Source organism: Leopardus geoffroyi, chromosome C1, assembly GCF_018350155.1.
Source record: "Leopardus geoffroyi isolate Oge1 chromosome C1, O.geoffroyi_Oge1_pat1.0, whole genome shotgun sequence".
NCBI lineage: Eukaryota > Metazoa > Chordata > Mammalia > Carnivora > Felidae > Leopardus > Leopardus geoffroyi.
Window position 1 is genome coordinate 188433699 of NC_059328.1, and position 19785 is coordinate 188453483.

Below are 19785 nucleotides of genomic sequence, written 5' to 3' on the forward strand. Positions count from 1 at the left end.
CCTGGGCGCGGGAGGCTGCCTCCGGGCGCCCCCTAGCGGCTGCATTTGAAGCCTCGAAGGCTCGTGTGCGTCTGTTCCGTGGAACCGAGCGACAAGGACTGGGGCTCCGGCCTCCCACACGCGGGGTGGCAAATTGCGCGACTAGGTCCTGAGCCGCCTCTTCCACAGCCGGCCAAGGATCAGGGCCTCGAGGCAAATCCACAAGTAGAAATCGGAGTAGCAACGACATCAACAACTTCCTGGGAGTTGGAGGAGGGGGTTAAGCGGAAAGAGGGGGAAGAAACGACAAGGGGGAAATGTGCAGATGAAAAGAGCAGTGAAAAAAGCAAAAGGAGACAAGCAGACATGTTTCAACTCCAAGCTCCCATTTCCTCTTTCAAATGAACGGCTTCCCCACTGTGAACAGAATCAAGTATTTATGAAGGCATTTTTTGCATATTAATGGCTGCACACGGAGCATTGCCAGTTCTGAAGTCCTAAAGGTATGATGCCCTTTTTTTAATGCAGGTCCTTCAAACTCCTCACAGAATTTGGTATTCTCCTTCACATATATTTTCCTTTCTGCCTTGTGGCTCCTCCTCGGGTCTTTCATTTGATTAAGAGAAATGAGTTTCCACTACCGTCAGCGACCGAGTACTGCTCTTACCTCGGTGGCTGACATCAATCGCGAGGGAAGCTTCTCCTCTTCCCCAGGGCCTCTCTGTATAGAGGCTGCAGGTTGGGTGAGGTGACCAGCACCTAAAAAGAGTATTAAAATTGTAAATGAAAATACCAGCAGGAAACGTTAACATATCTATGCTGGAGGGGCAGAAAAAGCAAAACTGAAAAAAAGAAAAGTTTTTTAAAAATTGCGTTAACTACAACAGCATTGCTATCTATACTTGATAAAGATTACGTTAAATGTTAAAAGGAAAACATTGAGAACCAGTTAGAAAAACAAGTAAAAGACATAAACAATTTATATCAAAAATAATAGCAATCGAAAACAAGTATGGAAAATATTTATCCTGAGTAGCAATTTAAATGCAGATTGAGGGAAACTGGAGGTACCATTTTATATTTGAGATGTATGCCTCCTCTCACTTTTTTTTTTAATATTTTAAAGTTTATTTATTTATTTTGGGAGAGAGAGAATCCCAAGCAGGATCTGCGAAGCCCAACAGGGGGCTCGATCTCACCAAATGTGAGATCATGACCTGAGCCAAAATCAAGTGTCAGAAGTTTAATAGACTGATCATCCTGGTGCCCCAAAGTTTTTTTTTTAAGTTTGTTTGTTTGTTTGTTTGTTTGTTTGTTTGTTTTTAAGTAATCTCTACCCCCAAAGTGGGGCTCCAGCTCAACTCCAAAATCAAGAGTCACATGCTCTTCCAACTGAGCCAGCCAAGTAGTCCATCCTCCCACTTTTTCTTTTTTTTAATGGCAACACCCAGTACTATGTTTTGGTAAAACTGGTACACTTATACACTTCTGGTGAGTTGCAATTTGGTTCAATCCAGTTGTAAAGCAAAATGGCAGGCAATATAACTTGTGAAGCATGATAAAATATTGCTACTCATTTATTCAGTACTTCTGACTCCTAGGAATTTATCTTAAGGAAATAATTCAGCTGAAAAAATGAGTGAAGATGTCCACTGCAGGATTATCTATAATAAGGAAAAATTGGAAACAGCCTCATAGTCCAACATCAAAGAAATGATTACATTAATTATGACATATCCCTCTCGGTGAAAGGTTTAATTCATTCATTAAAAATGATACTTGTTCATACTAGAAACTGTAATTTAATACTAACAGTTTAACACAAGGTTTCTCAACCTCCACCCCATCAACACTTTGGGCCAGATATTCTTTGTCATGGGGAGCTTTCCTATGGGTTGTAGGATGTTAAGCAGCATCCCTAGCCTTTACCCAGTGGATGCCAATAGCACAACCTCTCAGTTGTGACAATAAAAAATGTGTCCAGACCTTGCCGAAGTCCCCTGTAGGGGAAAATCACCCCTAGTTGAGAGCTATGGATTAAATTTTAAAAGTGGAAATCAATGTAATTATTAACTAGAACTGCAACCATGTAAAAAAATAGAAAATTTTCCTGGAGAAATTCAGTGCCATGCCTTTGGGAATGAGTAACAAAAGGTAGGGAGTAAAGCCTACTTCTCTGGACAGGGAGATGCAGACAGCTAATTCTCTTAGAAATAGTGCTGGACCCAATCTCACTTATTAGCTTCAAAAATATCTCCAAGAAAGATGCCTAGTGACATCTTCAATCTGCAAGGAAAAGACTTGCAAATAATGCATGCAAAAAATTTCTGTCATGCTAATTTGAAGTTAGGGCCGTGTTGAGTTGAGGTTTTTTTTAGTTTGTCTTATTTTTCACTATTATTCATTTTTCTTTCAAAATCCTCCCTGTAAGAAGGAAAAATGAATCAAGAGGAAAGCTCGTTTTATTCACATCTGGCTTTAAATGATCTAGGAGTCACAGTAAACAACAAGTATACAGAAAGCTAAACAAGAGGCAATATCATAGTGCCATTATTTTTTAACTACTGTTAAAATTATTTAGTTTTTACTAAATTGTTGGAGAGGGTCACCAGAATTCTTCTTCTAAGGATCTCAACCCCTTTTCACTTTTTATCCCACTGACCCTAGACTCTGGGGGACAATGAATTTACCTCTTTTTCTGAAAAGTTTGGATCTCAAACTATGAAACTCTCTTGTCCACACAGATCCATCTATGTAAGCTTGGAGCAAGAAGGGTCCTTAGCCCAGTGGGTTATAGAGCTATCAGGGCAGAGAGGTTGTCAGTAAAGAGTATCAAAGTACAAGCTCAAACCTTAATTAGATTTCCCAAGAATCATTGCATCTCTTTGTTTAAAATAAGAAAGAAACTACCTCGCCAGTTTTCTCATTGTCAGTTTTCTCCCTTTGTTAAGGAAAGCAAACATCCTTTCTTGCATGTTTTATCTTGGGTTTTGTTTTGTTGCTTTGTGGGGATTAGAACTTTGGTAGTGTCCTAAAAATCCTGTTAAACTGGAATTATGTCCTTTTTTCCCATTTCTCATAGCCACTTCTATTTCAACCTGTATTATCTCTTAAGTTCAGGTTTCATGAATTTACAAGAGTATGAATTCATATTTGATCTTAGGTGTCCTAAATTTACTTCTTGGGGATTTCAAAGAGTAGCCTGTAATTCTAGCACACTAAGATTTAGGTTGAATAAACCTATGTTTACCCCATCTGTTTCCTTGGTGGTTTGACAGATGGTGTTCATATCCCCTTTCAGCCTTCCTCTTGCAGGACAAAACACACACATACACACACACACACACACACACACACACACACACACACAAAACCCACCTGTAGACACGCTAAGTTTTTGTACAAAAGGGTACAAAGATAACCTTTTGTTTCAATATCCTTCTGAGCCATATCCTGCTTTCTATTGAATTTTTTGGCTATTATCTAAAAGAACAAGATACTAATCTTTAAAGACAGATGCCCCCCACCCACCACTTCTGCCTTATTCATCTGTGTATCCCTTGTGTTTACCACAGTTCTTGGCACATGGTAGCTACTGGGAAAAAACTGACTATCTTTAGTTGACATTAAGGACCATGTTCTGGGTAAAAAAGCCATAATCCTCCAAATAGGATTTGAAGAATTGCACTTGTTTTATTTCCAGTGATAATGATACGGAAGTTCAGCTGACATTTCTCTAACAACTCACACAATCTCCAGACACTTCCTGCTGTTGGTTGGCACAATTTGGTGTTTCAATCTCTGGGTCATGTGCAGATTGAAGATGTCACCAGCTATCTCCTTCTTGGAGATCTTTTTGAGGCTGATAAGTAAGTTTGGGCCTAGCACTGATTTCTAAGAGAATTAGCTGTCCTCATCTCCCCACCCAGAGAAGTGGGCTTTGCTCCCTACCTTTTGTTACTCATTTCCAAACGCATGGTACAGAATTTTTCCAGGTTCCATGCTGGTCCCCTCTCCCTCTTCTTTCCCTCCTCTCCTCCTTTCTCCCTCCCTGGATTTGTAAATAGTTTTGGTTGTGAAGCTTGATTCAAAGGTTTTTTGAAGATCTAAGCAAACTTCAACTTCTGGTTCAACCTCACCCACAGGATTATTTTGTCAGCCCCGAATTCCATTGACAATTTAAGGATAATTTACTGAGAGGGGTTTGTTTTTAATTACAAAACCAGGCTTTTATTACTTGAATTTTCACTGTGACTGTCATTTATTCCAGGACATCTGTATTTATTAATCTATTGGCTGCTAGTTCCAACTAGACACATGATATGTGCCTAGTTGATTTCTTTTTCTTTTTATTATGGAAAATTTCAAACACATGCAGAAGTAGAGGGGCTAGTATAATGAACCTCCATTATATTTTAAGTATCTACAGTTATCTCCCCATTATCTTGAGAGGGTCTTTTTAGATGGTAATTACAGCCAATGTTTTTGAGGTTTACTATGTGCAGGGTTTAGGATTATCTCCTTTAATCCTTACAATATCCCTATGAGGTAGGTATGGGTATTATCCCCATTTTACAGATGAGGAAACAGATGTCACAACAGACAGAATCCCATTCAGCATGTGACCTGCACTTGTAAAGAAGCCTGCTGGTTTGGGAATCCCACAAAGCTGCATTTAGATCCCTGCTTCTTGCATCCTGGCTGTGTGGTTTCAGGAAGGTATTTAACCTCTCAGAGGCTCAATTTCCTCATCAGTAAAGGATAAAAATATGTCCCTCATGGGGTCATGACAAGAGTTAGATGAAACAACATATGGAAAGGGATTAACACAATGTTTGTCACTAAGTAATCCCATAATTTACAACAGCAATTATTATTCCATTGCCCTGCTCTCTGCTTGAAAGCCATTATAAAACAGAAGTGGGGGAGTTTATATATCTAAGGGGTCAGATGTGGAAAAGGAGAAGCTTGAAAAGCAGGAATAATTTAAAGCACTGTGAGCCAGTCTACCTAACCATTTTCCCCCACCCCCCATCACACCCAACCACCAAGCCCAAATATCCCCCCAACCAAGTATCCATGCTGTCTGGATTTTGTTTCACTGCTTACAGGTCTACCTATCAGAGATTCCTTTGGGTTTCTCATATCTCATTGTGATTTTTTTTTTTAATTGTTTCCTGTCTTGCACCCAAGGAAGCACAGCTGAAGGCCTGGGACAGGGGGGAGGCAGAGAATTTTGGCACCAGGAGCACTGGACCCAGCAGTGCTGCCCAGGAAAACTTAGAAGTCAGAGGACAGGAGGACCCAAAGGAAAGGAAGGGGCAGGAAAGAAAGAGAAAGGAGATTTTTGTTTCTCTTCTTCCAGTCCTCTGCCATCCCAGCACTACCAGGGCTACTTCAGCTTTTTAGTCCAGCTAAAGTATGGGTTAGATAAACTTCAATGGGCCAGTGTAGAAATCAAAGCAACATGGGCATTATTTCTTTTTCTAGTGAAAATCGGCTGATTTTAAATGACCTATTACAGTGGAATCGGTTTGTAAGTTGAGAGTCCCTGTCTCTCGGTTGTCTGTCAGATTGGAAAAGTCACACCAGATCCAATGTAAAAAGGAAGTCACACAGTTTGGGGTTAAAGTGTTGGGTTAGAAGCAGGTAGGGACTCGTTCAGATTTCCCACTCTGCATCCCACCACCTCCCGTCTCCCAGTCGAAAATAGGATGTCATCTCTCAATCACAGGCACAGTTACAGCCTGAAGACAGCCAGACACCCCCTCACAGAAAAAGCTAGTTTCTACCTCCCCTGGGGCAAAAGAGATCACTATTTTGGCTTAAAATTTTTCTCCTCCAGCTCCTGCTAAGCCAGATAAACAATGATTCTGTTGTGTCAACAAAGCACTTAATTAAACTGAAGACAATATCAATTAGAACTGATGGATAAGATTTACTTCCAGATAGTAAAAGCCCTGGAATTAAGGTGTCCTGGGTTTCATTATTCAAATGCTCCCTGAGTGGAACATTATTCAAATGCCCCATTTTATAGGTAGGAAAACTGAGGCATAGAAAGCTTAACGAAATGACAAAAGTCAATAAATGAGTTTCTCACAAAAGCTAAGACTGGAGATTGCAGTGTTTCTCTTCCTAATCTAAGTTTGCTAGCTATGAGGCTAATTTGTAAACACTCAGGAGGATGTCAAATTCTTTTCATAGAGTTGAGGCATAAAAAAGTAGAGACCAAAATTTGTGACAGGAGGAAAAATAAGATGGCTCTTCTCTGGTTTCCAACCAAACTGTCTCTCTACCATGCCTCCTTGCACAGCCCTCCTAAAACTGTCCACTCAGCACATCTCACCAGCAGCAAATTGCCTTTAGAACACAAAACACAGGCCAGGATGTCAAGTGGCCAAGATGAACAGGATGAACCCAAGTGACAGGCACAGGGACCACAGGGCAGACTTGTGATGAGTGGAACCACACCATGGCTTGGGGTCCTTTCTCCTCAGAAAGAGCCTATGCAGGCAAATGGGGTTTTGAATTGAGATCCTGGTGTTCCATCAGGCCTCCTAAAGACTAGAGGTCTTCTGGTTCTCCAGGCCAGGGAAACCTAGAGTGAGACAAGTTCTCAGAGGAGGACCTAGGGTGGCTGGGGTGGCTGACCTTGCACAGGCAGGGTCTCCTCCCAGTTACCCTGAGTTGATAGTGTATACAAAGCCCCTGGCCCACTGAGATCCCACCCCAGGCAGCCCAGTCATAGGGAGCCCTATAGAGCTACATTCCCTTCTTAGCCCCCACTGTGTCCCCATTCCTACTGCATCCTTTTAGTTCCACAGGCTTCCATGGGCAAGAAATAATAGGGCCTGAGAAGGCCAAGTGCTGGGGAACTGGCCAGACCCTTCAGACCCCAGGCAAGAGTGACCCTTTCCAGGATTTGGTCCCCACCCCCCCAGCAGGGAACATGGTGAGGGGGAAGTTCAGAATCCTAGTCCTCCTCACTCCTCCCCACCCCCAGTGACTAAATCTCTCAGATCTATTCATCCCCGCTGGGATTCAGAGTCCCCCAACCCCCAGGAAAGTGGAAGGACAGACTCTCAGCCAAGGAGGGGGGCCTGGTGGTCCAAAGGAGAGACTCGCTCTTTTCCTTTTGTTTGCTCACAGGAGGGGACAAATGCCCTGTGTGCACAGAGGTTTGATGTGACAACTTGATAGACCACATAAGGGTTTCAGCAAAGGCCTCCCGACCCTGCTCTCCATGCATTAAGATAATGATGGGGTGTGTGCCCCAGTACATTTCAGATCTTGGCTACAAAGGCCTTCCTTCCTTCTGTTTTCTTCCTCCAGCTCAGCTTGCCCACAGGTTCCCAGAGACTCTTGGCAGCTTTCTCTCAGGCAGAATGAAGTTGTGAGCTGCGTGGGAGGCAGTTAGACAGCGAGAGTGTTGCAGCCTTCTTAATGAGGGACAATAGCTCCTCTTGGAGCCATTAAGCCACAGCTACAGAGATGGGGAACCCCAATTAGAAAGGAGTGGGAGAAGTAAAGAGGAGGGTCTGAGAGACGCCTGCAGGACAGATCTATATCTTTGGGGCTCTGTGGGCCCCATGGGTAGAGATATAGCTGACTGCGTTTAGGATCTGCTTTCCTTCTTAAGGTAAAACACTCCAGTGACTACAGAGCCAACCCTGGGTGGTGACCCTTCAAAATACACAAATTGAAAGGAGGAGGCAAAATTACCAGAGAGAAGGGTTTTTCTTTAAGTTTGTGGCTCAGAGATTATAAGAGTAAGAAAGGAAATTATATTTATTTAATGGACATCCTCTGTAAGTTTTGCTACATTATGTATGTGAGCATATGGATATTTGTATTACAGCCGATAGCTCTCTTTTGTTCTGGCGTTCAACTGAATCACATTATGTTTACAGCAAGATAATAATCCTGGATTTTCCATGGCTCACTCTGTCAGAGTATAAGATTAGCTCTCGAATTCATTAACAGCCATCTCCTTTTAAATGTCAGATAACTTTTTAAATGCCAAGTACTTACGCAACACCTTCTGTGCAATTCAAATCAGCTTTACCAAATTAACTCATTAATCTTTATTGTTTCACTTACTGACGAGAAAGGCTTCCAGGTGTTTTTAGCAGAACATGAAAATATTAAGGTAGTTACAATACAGTACAGGTGGGTTTTGATTTTCTGCTAAACATTGACCCTTCCACTGGTTTTGTAATCATTCCCAGCAAAGCATCCATGTAAAAGAAACATAAAAGCTTCAGGCATCTCTCCTTTCTTCTAATTCCCCCATTTTCCTTCCCTTCTATTTTTCCTTGTGTTTTCTTCCCCTTTCTACATCTTCAGATACCTTGACTCCTGTTTGCTATTTATCCTGCTGTCTTTGCTCTCAAAATAGCCCAAGAGCTGCAAGTGTCAATTATGATGGTTCTCCCACCCAGAAACAGAAGGGCGCCTTGCAGGATCAGGGATGGGGCTCAAAGGGCTGCTTAGAACAGGCCTAGAAATCAGGAATTCCACTGTCCTTTCAGAGAACCCCTACCTGGTTTTACCTCTGAATAATCAGATACAGGCTGCACTGACTGCTAAAGATAGATCCTTCCAGAGTTGGCTTCTTCTTGTCCCCCAGTTTTCTGTTCAAGTCACCCTGGGATGGTTTTCCCTCATCACCCAAAGGCAAGTCCCACCCCTCCCCATCAACTTCCATCTTATCCCATTTCACTGTCTTCATAGACTTATCTAAAATCATCCAGCTTGGGGCGCCTGGGTGGCTCAGTCGGTTGAGCGTCCGACTTCGCTCAGGTCACGATTTCACGGTCCGTGAGTTTGAGCCCCGCATCAGGCTCTGTGCTGACAGCTCAGAGCCTGGAGCCTGCTTCAGATTCTGTGTCTCCCTCTCTCTCTGGCCCTCCCCCCGTTCATGCTCTGTCTCTCTCTGTCTCAAAAATAAATAAATGTTAAAAAAAATTTTTTTAAATCATCCAGCTTGAGGTTCCTGGGTGGCTCAGTTGGTTGAGCGTCCGGCTTCAGGTCAGGTCATGATCTTGTGGTTCGTGAGTTCAAGGCCCGTATCAGACTTGCTGCTGTCAGTGCACATCCCGTTTTGGATCCTTTGTCCCCCTTTCTCTGCCCTTCCCTCACTCATTGTCTCTCTCTGTCTCTCTTTCTCTCTCTCAAAAATAAAAATAATTAAAAATAATAAAAAACAAATAAAATAAAATCATCCAACTTATGTATGTGTTTGTTTGCCTGGCACATACAATATCACCAAATAAATATCAGTTTAATGAATAAATGAAAAACCATCCCAACACATGGCTTTGTCGCCTGATTTTAACTTTGACTTTTTCTCTTCTTCTCACCACCTCCCAGAATCCTCTTTATATATTCAATCTTTTCTTTCCTCCAAACCCCCAAACCCCCTTTCACTATCATTTATTTGTTAGAACAGTTGAATGTAATAAGCAAAAACAGTTCTTCACATTCTAGTGACTAGAGAGCCTTCACTGAAGACATTCCATCAAGCTAGAATTCATGGCCCCTAATGTTAAAGAGGTGAGCCATACAGTTGGGAGAATTGTTTTATCACAAAATTTATGGTCAGATAATTTGGAGGGACTTTTCTCAAAGCCTCTCAACTGCCCACTCTTCAATCTGAGCTCCACATAAGGAGTTAAAATAAAGCGTCTGACTCTTGATTTCAGCTCAGGTCATGATCTCATGATCTCACGATTTGTGAGACTGAGCCCTGCATCAGGCTCTGCACTGACAGCATGGAGCCTGCTTGGGATTCTCTCTCTCCCTCTCTACCCCTTCCCTGCTTGCATGCATGCACGTGTGTATGCTCTTTCTCTCTCTCAAGATGAATAAATAAATAAACATTTAAAAAGAAAGATTTACAGGTCAGATGATTTGGAGGGACTTTTTTTTAATTTTGTTTATGTTTATTTTTGAGAGAGAGACAGAGCATGAACGGGGGAGGGGCAGAGAGGGAGACACAGAATATGAAGCAGGCTCCAGGCTCAGAGCTGTCAGCAAAGAGCCCAACATGGGGCTCAAACTCGTGAACCACACCAACATGACCTGAGCTGAATGAAGTTGGACGCTCAACAAACTGAGCCACCCAGGTGCCCCTTGGAAGGACTTTTCTCAAAGCCTCTCAACTCCCCACTCTTCAACCTGAGCCCCACATAAGGAGTTAAAGTAATTCTAACCATTGGAACTGGCTGTGACTATGCTTTTGTCTTCTGGGCTAACACAAAACCTTCTCTGGAAGATAATGGAGAAGTTTCCCTCAAATCAGTATTGTCTGATTTCTATTATTCCACCCAGTGATTCATGCATGATTTTGGAAGCTAGAAAGCTTCAAATTTTTTGTGTGATTCTAGCTCAGACCAAGTGTTTTCATTTGATCTAGAAACAGGGAGGGGCTATCTTACTCCAAGAAGCTAATCAGATATATGACTGAGATGACAAAAAATTGGATATGTAATTGTCCAGGAAAGTCTTTATCTCTAGCCATATTTCAAAACAAAGGAAATGGGTGGGGGCGTGCATCAAAATGATGGCTGCTTGTGGGGGCCCAACAGTTAATTCATCATTAATACTTTAAAGTAATATAAATGTTATAGGAGGGGGAGTTTATAATGGCCCAGAGAGACAGACATCTGAGATTTAGTCTACTAGAAAATATGGAAATGATCAAATCCACACCCAGGGTGATCTCATGGCACACTAGTGACCCCAGCAAGTCAGCCCTAAAGAATAACAAATAACTTTCTTCTTTGTGAAGGAGGAGCCAGTGCTATGCAGAGGATAGGCCTCTGGAGGTCAGCACGTACTTCCTGTTAACGATGTTCTCACTGGCTCTACCCATTGTAATTGAATTGGGCTATAACATGTAGCTTGCGCCCAATGTGATTGTTACTCTTTTGTTCAGCAAATGTGTATCAAGTATCTGTTTGTTTCCATACCCTGTGCTAGGCACTACTGTTACCTAGAAACAGCACAGTCATGGTTCTTGCCCTCATGGAGCTTGTAGTCTAGTGGGGAGGGGAGTTGGCTGCACAGCGTGAGCATCATTGTGGGCAATGAGGGAAGTGCTCAGTGCTCTGGATGTCACGGAAGGTACATGGGACAAGCAAGCCAGACCGGAAGGATGAGGAGGAACCCCAAAGGAGGAATGCGTTCCCAGGAGGGGGAAGGACAGTCTCCAGGAACTGACCTTGGAAAGGTCAGTATTGATGGTAGTTCTTTGCACTTGCTATTCCCACAGTGAAGTAAACAGTTCCTGCAGAGAGCCCCACAGAACCTTCCCTGACCTTCTTCAGAGCTTTGCTCAAAAATCACTTTCTTATGGGGCCGTCCTGCTTAAAATTGCAGCCTACACTGCCATCCCAGCTACTCCTTACTCCCCTCTCTGCTTTATTCTTCTCCAAGTCACAAATCACTGGCAGACATAACTTATGTTCCACTTACTTGTTATCTCTTCCCTCTCAATGAAATCTATGTGCAGTTTTCATGGGGCTGGAGACTTGTTTGCTTCTTGCACTGCTGTATCTGCTCTACTGGGCATAGAAAAGGCACTCAATAAATATTTCTTGAATGACTGAATGAGGCAGGAGAGATAGTCCAGGGCCAGGCAAGAAGGGTCTTATAAGCTTTTTAAGTGGGTTGGCCTTCATGCTGAGGGCAAGGGCCTTTGAATGTTTTAAGCAGAGTGGTATGGTCCACTTTGCATCTTGGAAAGATCAACCAGGTTGCAGTATGGAGCATGGGCTGGAAAGTGACATCAGATCAAACTTTGTTGTGTTCTGAATCATGACTTCATTTTCATGTTGTGGTAACAGGAGAGAGAGCATGGCCTGAGACATTGGAGAGGCCCTAGGCCCCTGTATTAGCCCATTCTTCCTTCCTTGTTGCTAGATTCGTCCAAATCACTCCTCCTAACACATCAAATACATTTTAAGGTTGCAAATAAACTGGAGTATTGCTGTAACTTTATCTGCAAGGTAGATTTGATAACCATTTGTGGAAGCTATATGGAGTCTGGGGCACAGGGTAATTACCAGCTGCATAGCTTTGGGCTAATTACGTTAAATAACTCTCAGAGCCTGCAGTTCCTCATCTGTGAAATGGGAATACCAAGAACTGCCTCACAGGGTTGTTATGAGGATTCAATAAAATGATTACAATCCTGAAACACAGGAAGGTCCTTTTTTCCACTTTCCTATTACACTGACCCCAGGTATGAATTAATAACCAGTCTTGGATTATCCTCTCTCTATATATGGGTCCCCTGTGTCTTCAATGATAAAAATAGGTGTTATGACTAGTGTTCCAACGATGAAAAATTACTTTCTATAAATATTTGGGGATTTAGACTAGCTCTTGTCGCACTGTATATCATTCCTATGAAAGTTGGGCTTTCTGCTTCTCTTCACAGGGAGCCCAGCAGTCCTTGGAGGCAGCAGCTCAGAAGAGAGGAGAGCCTCAAAGTTGTATAAATAAAGGGCTGATATGTTCAAACAGAAAAGAATTTTACACGCGCAAGCTGCACATCGACATGACGCCGTTCCTGAAGGTGATCTCACACTGAGAAGACGAGGAGTTTTATAGACACATACACAGGCATCCCAGTTAATACATTTCTGCATGGTACAAAAACAGCTTCAGAAGTCCCTCAGAGTTCCTGCTTTATCAGAAAGGACAGAAAATAGGCAGTTTGTAGCAGATGAAGGAAGAACAAATTAGGACGGTAATCACAGCCAGCCATCGGGGACAAATCAGTTGGGTGTCTGGTTTGGGTGGTGGGGGACAAAAAAAAGAGATGAGAAAGGATAACCTTGAACTACCTCATAAAACAAACAAATATAATTCATTTTATCTTGACAGTAGCTAAAATAATTGTTACTGTTTTATCACTGTAACTGAGTAGAGCTGGTATTCTGACTGGAGAAGACTTATTTTTGGTAACTATTTACAAGTCAACTGCATATCCTCTTTGGATGTCTGACCTTATTGTCCGTTCTCTGAGAGTTCATTATTCTCCTAAGCTCAGTTTCATATCTAGTTAAGGGTACTGAGAGTTGCTATGGTGGGGATGTCATTTGTCCACCTTTGCAATACTCTGTCCTGCCCCAGCATCTAACACAGTGCCTGGCACATGGAAGGTGCTCCCTAAATGCTCCATAAATTGACTGCCTTCTTATCCAACAGCCCTTTGGGCTTAGGGTTCTCTTCTTACCCATTGTTTGCCCCCCTCGGAGCTAAATGGACCAGAAATAAATGATCAGGGAGTAAAAGAAACTAATCAGGAACAAAGCAAGACTCCATAAATTGACTGCCTTCTTATCCAACAGCCTCTGAGCTTAGGGTTCTCTTCTTACCCATTGTTTGCCCCCCTCAGAGCTAAATGGACTGGAAATAAATGATCAGGGAGTAAAAGAAACTGATCAGGAACAAAGCAAGCCTTGGCTTAGAAGGATCTCAGATCCTTTATACTACCCTAGAGAACAATATCCCAGGCCCTTGATAGTGACGAGGAAAGACAGAAACAGAGGAGAGGAAACCAAATATATGTAGGTTCGTGATGGTGGCACTATTCATGCTATAGACTATCAGAGACTTCAGGGGTCATGAGGGTCACCCTCATAACCTCAGCTAATCCAGAGTTCTCAGGTTACATCTTCTCTGGGCTACTCCAATCCCAGCCAGAACTGACAATGTGGGGCTTTGATAAAGAGTGATGTATTTGCCCCAAATCTGTCTCACTCTGTGGCTGGGCTCTGCTTTCCTCTGTTTCCTCTTAGATAGGCTCTTTCCCCCATGTAACAAGAGGACTATTGACTTCTCTTTCTAGATCATTCTGGAACTGAATCTTATTGACCCAAGTTGGGTCACATGCCCATGCCCAAATGAATCACTGTGGCCAGGAAATTGGAATACACTAACTGACTCAGCTTGAGGCTACAGGGACTAAAAGTGGGGAGAGGAAGAATGTTTCAAAAAAGAAAACAGGTTATCCTTATAACCAGAATAAGAAAGAATGATTCTGGGCAGGAAAAAAAAATGCTACAAGTATTCAAAACAATTACTTTGATTCATTTCTTATTATATTAGTTTCTAGGGCCACCAAACAAAGTACCACAGACTGGGTAGCTTAAACAATAGAATTTATTTTCTCACAGTTCTGGAAGCCAGAAGTCTGAGATCTAGGTGTTGGCAGGATTGGTTTCTTCTGAGACCTTCCTCCTTGGTTTGTAGATGGTCATCTTTTCCCTGTGTCTTCACATGGCCCTCCCTCTGTGTGTGTGTCTGTGTCCTAATCACCTCTTCCTCGGAGGACACCAGTAATATTGGATTAGAGCCCACCCTAATGATGAATGCATCTCATTTTATGTTTAAAAAAAATTTTTAATGTTTATTTATTTTTAAGAGAGAGAGACAGAGTGTGAGCATGGGAGAGGCAGAGAAAGAGGGAGACACAGAATCCAAAGCAGGCTTCAGGCTCTGAGCTGTCAGTGCGGAGCCAAACATGGGGCTCGAACCCACAAACCATGAGATCATGACCTGAGCCAAAGTCAGATGCTTAACCTACTGAGCCACCCAGGCATCCCTGTTTTTAAAGACCGTATCTCCAAATGCATTCACAGTCTGAGGTACTGATGATGGTGGACTTCAATATACAAATGTTGGAGGAACACAATAGAGCCCAAAACACCTACACTAATGAAACTATTCTTTTTTTCCTTAGCATCAGTTTAGTTCTCCCTTTAAGGCCTAAAGAATTCTGGTTGGTACTTTCCAGGATGAGGTATCATCAGTATCATCACTATTCATTCCATCTATAGTGAGCATCTACTGCTACTCTGTGCCTGACCCTTTCTGGGCATTTGGAATACATCAGCAAACAAAACAGACCGAGATCCTTGTCCTGCCCCAGGCAACACATATAGTATGTTCAAAGGTGATAATTACTATGGAAATAAGATAAGTATATTTAGGGAACATCTGGTAACTGCAGAATTCAGAGTATAGAATTTATAATAATTGTTTTGCGTATTTAATGTCCACAGTGCTTTTGTGGTACACTTTTTGTTCAGTAATGTTGGTACCATGTTACCGAGGGAAGGGGATGATCATCCCTAAGGTCCACTTTCTGGTCCACCCTTTTTAAGACAACAGAAATTGTAACTCAGTCTGCTTCTACAGAGGACTTATGGGGACACACTAGGCTTTCTGACTCCCAAACTGTCCTTGCCCAAAAGAGCACACCCTTTCTTGCAAATGTTCAGTGTTAAAACTCTCCTTAGGTAGACTTTTTATTTGACATGGTAGCTCCTAGATTCTTAGGGGTTGCCTTCTAGAAAAGGACAAATCTCAGGGCTTGTATAGAAAAGGATGGTGAATTCAAACAGAAAGTTCTGTCCTCAGTATCTTGAGCTTTATAGAAACCAATTCATTCTACACATGTCATTTGTGTATTTCCTGTCAATCCACACGACATTTCATTCATTTTTCCTGGTGCCTATAGGAAGCATTGCACATTTCAGGGGATAAGGGTGGGAGATAAAAATATCGAGGCTGAAAAGGGAAATGGAAAGAGATGCAAATAATCATAATTGCTAACATTACTGAGCACTTTCTCTGTGCCAGACTCTGTTCTAAGTTTTACATGCAAGAACTCATTTAATTCACAAAACGAATCTAGGAAATAAGTAACATTATCCCATTTTATAGGTAAGAAAACTAAGGCATTGAGAGGTTAAGTAACTTCCCAAATGTCATACAGTTGGTAAATGACAGGAACAGGATAAAGACAGCCCATCTCCAGAGCCCATGTTTTCAACCATCTGCCACAAAGCCTCACTGCAGACGCCAAATGAGTGACAGTCATTTCTGTGACTGTGCTTCCTTTTTAGTAAAATGGAAATCATAATACTGGGACCTCCATACCCATCTCTCAATGATGAGGCAAGGGTCACATGAAACAATAATTTTGAAAGAATGTTCACACCTACAAGAGATTCAACTCATAAAGGAGAAATGAACAAACATTCATTGACTCCTGCTTAGGACCAGGGCCCTCACATATTGGAAATTTATTTAATTTTCCTACCCCTTTCCTGGTGAGTGTATAGATTCCAGCTGTACAGATGAGGAAATTAGGGACTGGTAAAATGAGACAATGATCAGTGACATGGCTGCCAGCAGAGAGAACTGGGATTCAAAGCCATAAAACCCACAATACGTGATGTTGATGAGGTCTATCTACTACATTCCTATGAAAATTTAATTATACATCTTTGTTTTGGCTTCAGAACCTAGGAGAGGAACAGAGATTTAATAATATATTTTAATCTTAACACAAGATACCTTATGATTTTCATAAATAGGTTTTCTTTATTAAAGAAAATGTGTGGGGTCTTTTTTTTAATTTTTTTTCTTTATTTTAAAAAAAAATTTTTTTTAACGTCTATTTATTTTTGAGACAGAGAGAGACAGAGCATGAACAGGGAGGGTCAGAGAGAGGGAGACACAGAATCTGAAACAGGCTCCAGGCTCTGAGCTGTCAGCACAGAGCCCGACGCGGGGCTCAAACTCACGGACCACGAGATCATGACCTGAGCCGAAGTCGGCCGCTCAACCGACTGAGCCACCCAGGCACCCCTAAATTTTTTTCTTTAAATGTTTATTGGTTTATGAGAGAAAGAGACAGAGCATGAGTGGGGGAGGGGCAGAGAGAGAGGGAGACATAGAATCCAAAGCAGGCTCCGGGCCCTGAACTGTCATCACAGAGCCTGGCGTTGGCCTCAAACCCACAAGACGAGATCGAGATCGTAACCTGAGCTGAAGTTAGACATTTAACTAACTGAGGCACCCAGGCGCCCCCATGTGGGATCTTTTAATGCATAAGAAAAGTTGTACTACTGCCTTGAAGTTAAAACTCTTAAAGGAGATACTGATTTTCTTCCATTATTAAGGAGGTCATTTAGATGTATGTATTGTGGTATGTTACACCGACTTTCTAAACGTATTTTCCCAAACAGGCCTTTTAAGAACTCTGTATGTATTTATTATTACTCCATTTCAAAGGTGGAGAGAGTGAGTTTCAGTGATAGGTCATGCGGCTGGCTCCTGGCCCACAGGAGCCCCACATCTGACTCCAGCATCCCATGCTCCTCCAGTCCCCTGGCAGCTCCTCATGAAAGCCTGCTGTGAGCCTAGAAGTACCATGCTCAGATGGGGTGCTGTGCATGAGGGTAGTGGGCAAGACCAGAGGAAGATTCTCCAAGGAGAGATGAGAACTTCAGGTCACCTGGCCGAGCCCCTGTCAGTTGAAGCAATTGAGGCTCAGGGTTTAAGTAACTTGCATGATCTGTAAGGCATGATGTGTAGGGGTCAGGGCTTCCAGGGCAGGCAGTCCGACTCCAGGACCTGCACCCCAGCCACTCAGGCAGCTGTGTCTCATGTCTGGTTTCGGTGTTGCAGTTTGTGTTTACAAAGTGTTTGTTACTATCCCCACCCACCCACAGCCCTATAATACCATACTGCTGCCAGTGCTCTTTCTAAATACAGCTCAGTCATATCACTGGTTTGCTTGAAATTCCTTACCATGTCCCCATTGGCCTTCTGGTTAGATCCTGGCATCAAAGATGTATTTCTTTCATAAATAGAAAAATATAACAAATCAATTTTTTTTAACTCCATACTGCAACCGGCAAAACCTGGCCCCTGTCTAATTCACACTGTCCGTGCACTGCTGCCACCCCAAACTGCCCCCTGACCAGTACATGCCTCTTCCTCTGCCAGGAACTGCCCTACCTCCCTTTCTCTGCAAGACTTAGCACCATGTCCCCTGGTAAACAAACATTCCCCAGACTAATTTAGCTTCACCTTCTGAGGTCCTGCAGAAACCTGTCATAATCTGTCACAACATTTATCACACAGCATTGCAATGCTGAGGTTTTATGTCATTTCTCCACAAACCAGCAAGCTGCTTGCGAATAGATCTTTCATCCTGGTGCCCCCAATGCCTAGCACATGACCTGGCACACAACAGACACTCAATAAATGTTCATGGGCTGAAGGAACAGATGAAGAGCAAATGACTTGGCCAGAATAACTGAGCTAGGATTGAATTTTCAGTCCTTCAGCTTCTTTGGCACACTCACCAAGTGTCATTACACTTGTTTCAGTGTTTCAATCATTCAGTTTAGTCATTGCACTTGTAACTCATATTAAAAATGACAGATTGTGGGGTGCCTGGGTGGCTCAGTCTGGGAAGCATCCAACTCTTCCAGATGAGGTCACGATCTCACAGCTCCTGAAATGGAGCCCCGTGTCCAGCTTTACGCTCAGTACGAAGCCTGCTTGGGATTCTCTCTTTCCCTCTCTCTCTACCACTACCCCCACCTCACCCTATGCTGTCTCTCTCTCTCTCTCTCAAAATAAATAAACTTAAAAAAAAAATGACAGGGGCACCTGGGTGTGTCCGTCGATTGGGTGTTTGACTTCAGCTCAGGTCATGATCTATGTCACGGTTCATGAGCCCCACATCAGGCTGGCTGCTGTCAGCACAGAACCCACTTCAGATCTTCTGTCCCCATTGCTCTCTGCCCCTCCCCTGCTCACACAGGCATGTGCACGCGCTCTCTCTTTCTCTCTCTCTCAAAAATGAATAAACGTTTAGGGAAAAATGACAGGTTGCATTTTGTTTAGTTTTAGGTGTTGTGTGTGTGTGTGTGTATTTAAGTGGGCTTCACACCCAGCATGGGGGCTCAAACTCATGAGCCTGAGATCAAGTACTGGGTTGGGATCAAGAGTTGGTGCTTAACTAACTGAGCCACCCAGGCACCCCTGTAAAGAGATTATTTTTAACAGTTGTGTAGTATTCCATTGTATGAATTACCATAATGTATTTGACTAGTCCTCAATTTGGTAGGACTTTTAGGTGGTTTCAGTCTGTTGCAGTGAATAACCTTAGGTATAAGTCATTTCTCATGTGTGTTCATATATCTAAAACATGACAGGTTTTTTTTTATAGTTTTCTAAGCAACAGACAGAATTTCAAATTAAGACTACTTCTTGGGGCACCTGGGTGGCTATCGGTTAAGCGTACAACTTCGGCTCAGGTCATGATCTCACAGTGTGTGAGTTCAAGCCCCGCGTCGGGCTTTGTGCTGACAGCTCAGAGCCTGGAGTCTGCTTCAGAAAAACAAATTTTTTTAATAAAAAAAATAAAAAAGACTATTTCTTTTTCTAAAGGGATGTACCAGAAGGTTCTTTCAAAGTCCCTGACTCTCTCTGCCTCCATCTCCCCATCTGTAAAATGAGAAGAATATTTCTTGCCCCTGAAGGCTCATAGCTACATATTAAGACTGAAGGTTTATTCTTCTTGCCTTTGAAATTCTTCCAAAGGAGGAAGCTTGTTTCTCCCTTTTAATCCAGTTTCCTATTAGATTAATAGGGCATGTCTTTCCGTTTATCTTTTTTCTACTCTTATAACTTAGCAGTTTACTATGACTGAGGTGGGTTTTCCTGCTGTAATTTTTCAAAAACCTTTCCATTTATTTAGGGATGATTTTTTTTTTCTTTACTGCACCAAGACCAAATCCTGTTTGTCTCCAAAATGAGAAATAACAAAAGAAAGAAAATTACTTTGCTCGCTTTAGCAGCACATATACTAAAATTGGAGCAATACAGAGAAGATTAGTGTGGCCCCTGCATGAGGATGCTATGCACATTCCTGAGCATTCAATATTTTCTTGTATACCTGAAACTAATATAACACTATGTTGACTA

The 19785-nt window shown here is 42.5% G+C and overlaps 1 protein-coding gene and 1 non-coding gene across 5 annotated transcripts in view; both read left to right on the forward strand.

Moving 5' to 3' along the window:
• Window positions 1-19785, forward strand: part of KIAA2012 (KIAA2012 ortholog) — a 109677-nt gene that overhangs the window by 57537 nt on the left and 32355 nt on the right. For all 4 annotated transcript variants that reach the window (XM_045480773.1, XM_045480776.1, XM_045480775.1 and 1 more), the window contains one exon: window positions 12425-12562. In XM_045480773.1, coding sequence (XP_045336729.1) covers window positions 12425-12562 — 138 coding nt within the window. The remainder of the gene's footprint in view (window positions 1-12424; window positions 12563-19785) is intronic.
• On the forward strand, window positions 19643-19749 carry LOC123600150. Its single transcript, XR_006713528.1, has one exon. It is a non-coding gene; the product is annotated as a U6 spliceosomal RNA (small nuclear RNA).